Source organism: Channa argus, chromosome 10, assembly GCF_033026475.1.
Source record: "Channa argus isolate prfri chromosome 10, Channa argus male v1.0, whole genome shotgun sequence".
NCBI lineage: Eukaryota > Metazoa > Chordata > Actinopteri > Anabantiformes > Channidae > Channa > Channa argus.
The window spans coordinates 22,720,990-22,726,974 of NC_090206.1; the positions used below are offsets into that span (position 1 = coordinate 22,720,990).

General features: G+C 40.5%; 2 protein-coding genes across 2 annotated transcripts; both read left to right on the top strand.

The window, feature by feature from the left end:
* On the top strand, positions 1-1,500 carry fgfbp2a (fibroblast growth factor binding protein 2a). Its single transcript, XM_067519608.1, has 2 exons — positions 1-725; positions 936-1,500. Exon 1 carries the CDS (start codon positions 52-54, stop codon positions 718-720), a length of 669 nt encoding a protein of 222 aa, XP_067375709.1. The 5' UTR covers positions 1-51; the 3' UTR covers positions 721-725; positions 936-1,500.
* A 686-nt stretch (positions 1,501-2,186) lies between these two features.
* Positions 2,187-4,194, top strand: fgfbp1a (fibroblast growth factor binding protein 1a). The gene is made up of 2 exons (XM_067518949.1): positions 2,187-2,257; positions 3,188-4,194. Exon 2 carries the CDS (start codon positions 3,199-3,201, stop codon positions 3,805-3,807), a length of 609 nt encoding a protein of 202 aa, XP_067375050.1. The 5' UTR covers positions 2,187-2,257; positions 3,188-3,198; the 3' UTR covers positions 3,808-4,194.
* The last annotated feature ends 1,791 nt before the right edge of the window (positions 4,195-5,985 follow it).

The window sequence follows — 5,985 nt, forward strand, 5'->3', positions numbered from 1 at the left end:
GCTCAGGCAGTCCCACTCTCCTCCTCTTACACTCAGCATCCATTTGACACCATGTGGACTTTAGCCAGCACTCTGCGCTTGCTGCTGCTTGCCTGCTGCCTCTGGCTGAGGCCGGCTGAGGCTCAGAGCGACAGGAGACAAAGCATCTGGGATGACCCCATTGAATTCAGCACCAAGGTTAATGACTCGTGCAGGATGATTGTCACCGGTTACAGGCAATACACCAAGCTGAGGGTGTCGTGCAAGAGCAGCAACCGCTCGTACTGGTGTGAGTTTGTGGGGAAGCCTGAGACCTGTCGGCCCTACAACAAAAACCCTCGGCACTTCTTTGTCCAGTTGATGTGGGATCTCAGAAAGCTCCGCCACGCTTGCAGGGGACCGAGGCGGATGAAGGCTCACATGTGCAGGGCCGCAACTGACGAATCTCAAATGATCTTCAGAACGTCTTCCTCCTACAAGCCAAGGACAGTATCAAGACCAGCAGCACAGCCCACAACACCCCAACCTCAGCCTTCACCTACCAGCTCTGATGCAGCAATAGAGGCGTCCACGACAACCATTCGAGTCCCGCCGATACAGACGACGCACACACCCACTCCACAGCCGACAACAGCTTCTGTGGAGAGCACTGCTGGGAGTGTGCTGCTGAGCCAGCAGTACTGCTGGAGGTCACTTCAAGGCATCTGCGCCTATGTCATTGGTTTGTTTAGGAGAGAGTGAGCAAGGTGAGCAACAGTGCTCAGCCTCTTTGTCAACACACGGCTTTTATTGTGTTGATTTACTGGTAATGCAGGATTACTGTGGTGGCATGAGGTTATCTGAATCACATTTGCCTGCAGCGCCAGACTTTTTTACTCGTCCTTGCTAAAGATTTAAACAGATACATATCATTTTTAAGTGCACTTACACCCACGGCCCCTCTGCTTTATTCACAGATTTATAATTCTGATGAAGATAACTTCAGATGTCTGATTAAAGCAGTCCTTGGAGGGGAACATTTGAGACCAGCTGTTTGTTTGTCTGTGGAGGAAGAACAGCAGTGCTCCTTGTAGGGAAGGAAATGGTACTGCTGTGACTCTTAAATAAACTTTTGTCAGTGAAACTCGCATCCATCATCTTCTCAGCAGCACTGAAATGTTTGGTCAATTATTTTTCCAAAGATCTTGATTGATTATGTAGGTAACGTGTGGCGTGAAACACATGCATGAAAAGGTTCAAATGCAATTTTCTCCTGTGGGGCTGATACTGCAGTTTTGAAACTTTCAACAATATGGGTTGTGGCTGACAATTGGTGTCCCACTTTTGTATTTTTTAATGTTTAAGTGTCTGTATCTACCTGCATCAATATATATAAACCTGAATATTATATTTTCAGAGAGGACTAAGGATTACATTTCGCTCTAAAATGGCAGTAATTTCTTTACTTGTGTATTTGACAGAAAAATATTATTAATGTGATTATGTTTTCAATACTGTATGTGAATAAACTTCTTATTCTCACTTTCTCTGTGTTGATCATCTCTCCTAAATAGAAAAACCTACAAAAATCTTTTTAATATCCATTATTATCATAACAAAATAGTTGTATTATCTTGTTTTAGATGATAAAATCGCCTCCTGTAACATATTTGGCCAGTAGATGTCCCTGTTGCTTATGTTTCAGTCACTGACATCTAGTTGGTTCAAGGTATTTTAGCTTGTGCACACTGCACTAACAGAAGGTCCAGAGAAGACTGGGAGATATTTGTTTAATATAAATGAACATAAAAGCAATCGTAAGCAGGTGGGAGACCTCAAAGAGGCAGCACAGTCTGCCAAAACAGACTTTAAGTGCTGATATCTCAGTAGGAATCTGGTCTTTACAGGTTTAAAGTCCCAACTGTACTGTTGGTGCTTTAATTTAGACTCTAATTTAAAGTAAAATATCGAGAATATGTTAAAGTTTGCCTAACAATCAGGAATTAAACCATCAGGTTTGTTCAGCCTACTTTTCTGCAATTTAAGGTGATTTCCACAAATAATTCCACACACGTAATATCTCCAGTTTCTCCCTGGCATACTAGTCTGAGGTCATACTGTGTGTGTGTGTGTGTGTGTGTGTGTGTGTGTGTGTGTGTGTGTGTGTGTGTGTGTGTGTGTGTGTGTGTGTGTGTGTATAGGGGAGGGCTGATTTTGCAGCAGTTGTAGCAGCAGGTGAAGGAGCCTCTCAGCTCTTAGGGTCGCGACTGCAAACTGAAGTTTACTCTGACAAGTTCAGGTAAGTCACACATTCTTCTGTAATCATACTTGATTACTAATGACTGGTGTTCATAGTATTAGTACCACTGGCTGCTTCTTTTACTACTATAAAAATCTGTATAGTACATGAAGTTCGTTTTTTCATTCACACAATATACAGTATGGGATACTGTGCTTTACTATTAATCAATAACCAGCAGTGAAAGTACAGATACACAGAAGGAGGTATCTAGTGGCTGGCTGTCATAGTAAGCAATTATGTATTATTACAAGGTGGTACATACTATAAATATAAAATTCTGAATGATGTTTTTCAGTATCATGTGTGGTTTCACTTTTGATACTTCATATACATTGTTGGTGACGATACATTGGTACTTTTACCAGAACTACGGTGGTTTTCCTGCAATGTACAAGGACCCTGTTAGTACATAATTTCGTTGCACTATAACTAACCTTACTAACAGTTCTATGTTATTGCTGCATGAGTTTCCTGGTTTACTCTTATTATTTTGTTTTAAATGAATGGTTAAAACTTTGTTACCACCTTTTACTGTTTCGTGTTTGGGGCATATTATTCATAGCTTTTGTTACATTTTGTTTCCATTTTTGTTCAGATGTTTTTACTTTTTAATTCATTAATTATCATATAATTATGCTTCTTTTAGCTCATACATTGTCCTTCTGAAATGCCAATTGAAAGTGGCTTTTTATGTCACCTTGTCTTTCTTTTATAGCCGGTCTGTATTTTTCTTATCCGTCTCTCAGAAAGGACTTCAAAGAAGCCTTCAAAAACACAAAGAAGTGTGTCTTTTTTTGTCAGTATTGTTTCTGTAAGTTCCCCTCACATCAATCTAGGTCTGACAAGGGATTATAAAGACTGTTTATGAGAAAGGAAATGAAAAGGATTTACGTTCCAGTATTTAAATCGTAATTTATCCTCTTGCAGCGTTTTTTTTCATGGCTTTCTTTACCAACATCTCCATCCTGCTGATTCTGGCTTGTATTTCCCACAAGCTGATGTTGGGCAGCTGTCAGAGGGGGAGAGGGATGGAGCGAGGACAACACAAGGACAAGCCAGGGCAAAAGGTGGGCCGCCAACAGAAGTCTGTCTCCGCTCAGCCCATCAAAGAGAAACTGGTCATCAAAGACAAGTCTGACTGTATCTGGGCTGCAACAGGTGAGGATCTCATCATCCTCCATGTCACCTGCAAGAAGGGGGGCAGGAGCTTCAGCTGTGACTACGTTGCAAAGCCAGCCGTCTGTCCTCAGTATGCATCCAATGTCAAGCTTTACTGGAAGCAAATTGCAAGGGCGCTGAAGAGGCAAAAGAATTTGTGCCAGGACAGTAGCAAGCCTGTCCGGGCAGGTATGTGTCGAGGAGCTGCAAGAGATGCTCATTTCAGACTCCGTAAATCACAGAGAAAACCTTTTACTTCATCTCCTGCACCCACACCGGTCAAGTCCTGTCAACACAATAACAAGAAGCTTGCAGAGGAGTACTGCAATTACTCTTGGTCGAGTTTTTGCACACTCTTTTTTACTATGGTGCAGGATTATGATTGCTGATACAAAAAACATGAGAAGAACTGAAGTAAATTCAGCTCCCTACACAGTCGCTCGCTGTAAAAAGTCTTTCAGCTGTAGATGTTTGCAGTTTCGTAAAAAGTGAGTAGTTTGATTTTGTGTAGAGCCCATCTTAGAAGTATTTCTCTGCATTGTAAACAGTAAACATAAAAAAGTATCAATGTGTGTTTCTATAAATTTGTCAATTTAAGAAAAATGTATTGATGAGATTTGTTGCGCAAGAGCAAAACATTACAAAGACATAAACTTAGAATTAAACAGCCTGTCTGATAGTGTTTGTTCATGTCTGTTAATGTTAAAGGTAATTTGAAGACATTTGTTTTCCATCATACTCGTTAAAAATGAAATGTCCTCCTCATTAAAAGTAAACCTCACCAATACCAGCCTGTCTGATCCTTATAAAACAATGTCATTTATGTGGAAGCCCTGTTCTGTCTCCCCAAGCTCCTGCTGAAGGGATTTTCTGGGAGATGTTAGAGCATGTTGGGTATTAACACAGTAATTTAACCAGAGGGAATGTGATTTTTAGAAGCCTTAGCCTGCATACTTTGGCACCGGCATGCCTCAGAATCCACATTCTCAGTGTGAAACCATTAAAAACTTGCATGGTCAGCTTGCACAATCAAAGTCAAAGGGCAGCAGGGTCCTAGTTGGAAGTTATACCAACATTTTAGATTTCAAGCTTTACATTTGGCATTTCTACCATGATCAATCAAAATGTCCACCCTCATGCTACAGTATGTCAGACGGGACTTCAGAAATGTTGCAACTGAACATGGTCATGGCACTGAAGGCATTTTAACTGAGGTGTTTTTCAGTTTAAATTCATATGTTTAAATTCAGTTTTATTTAGCTGTACCCACTACTTCAATTTTAACAGTCAGATTCAAATTTAGACTCATAACATGTGAGTTGCAAGTCTTACATTAACTGGACCGGGGAAAATTCAGGTGAAGAACTGCAAAATTAGTAGACTCATGTGACGCTATTGGCTGAAAATTGCTGTAAATAAAACCACCTCAAAGCTCCTTTAGTATTCGCACAGGACAAATCATCAGACACTGAATGTTCTTGGGATTATTGGTTTGGAAGAAACGCACTTACAGTTTTTGGTCACTTTCTCCGCAGACATAAAAGCCTCAGCACAAAGTGACGCATCACCCACAGTTGGAACCCATCAGACTCTCAGCAGGATGCATTCTGGGCCATGTAGGAAATTCCTTCCCCCTGAAGCGGTGTGACTCCGACATAAACAAAATTGGATAGCAGTCACCAAATAACTGCAGGAATGCAGCAAATAAAGAAGTACATTCGGGGAGGGGTTGTCCTTCCCTTAAAGCAAGACTTTATTAGACCAGCTGCCGAAAACAGGAGGCTTTGATTCTGCTGGGCAGCTTGTGTAAAGAGATACAAGAACAAGCTCAGTTATACATTTCTCATTAACACATTGAAACATCAGTTTAGTCTTTATTTAAAAACTTCATATGGGGAATGACTTGATTAAATAACCTGAAGACCAATAAAACAGATAAAAACTGGTTCCACATTAGAATGTAACTGCAGGCAAAGCACAAAAAATAATGTTCACTCAGAAGATGTTAAAGAGAATAAAGAGCTCATTATCACTAATGTTGTAAATGACATTAAAGCAGATTTTACAATTTTGCAATACACAATCATTCTCCTGACCAAAAGTTTTGACCCAGATTCATTTGTTGACCCTCAGGTAGTAACTATGTGCAGTGAAAACATGAATGAATTTGTGTCCAACTCGACAACTCAGTAAGCAGACAACAGGGGTCACTGATGCACTGAGATACTGTAGCCGACTGGATAAAAACATCCAGGAATATCACCAGAGCATTTAGGTAATGGAGGTGCAGGAATTAGCAGTTTAGTACTTTTAGTTTGAATGAGCTGATTTGGCCCATGATTCTTTTTTAATTATTATGTTAACAATGCAAAAAAGTCATCAATTCCTTTACTGGGTTTTGTGAAGCGCAAATATTATTTTTGAACCTGCTCCAGAAGTAGCACTTTGCCTTTGATTTCAATAGGCCCCATTTGGAAATAATCATTTTGTGAACCAGTGGTTTGCCCGGAGATGTGCTGCTTGTGAAGCTGGAAGCGATTTCCTGCGTCCTTTTTAGGAAAAAAAAA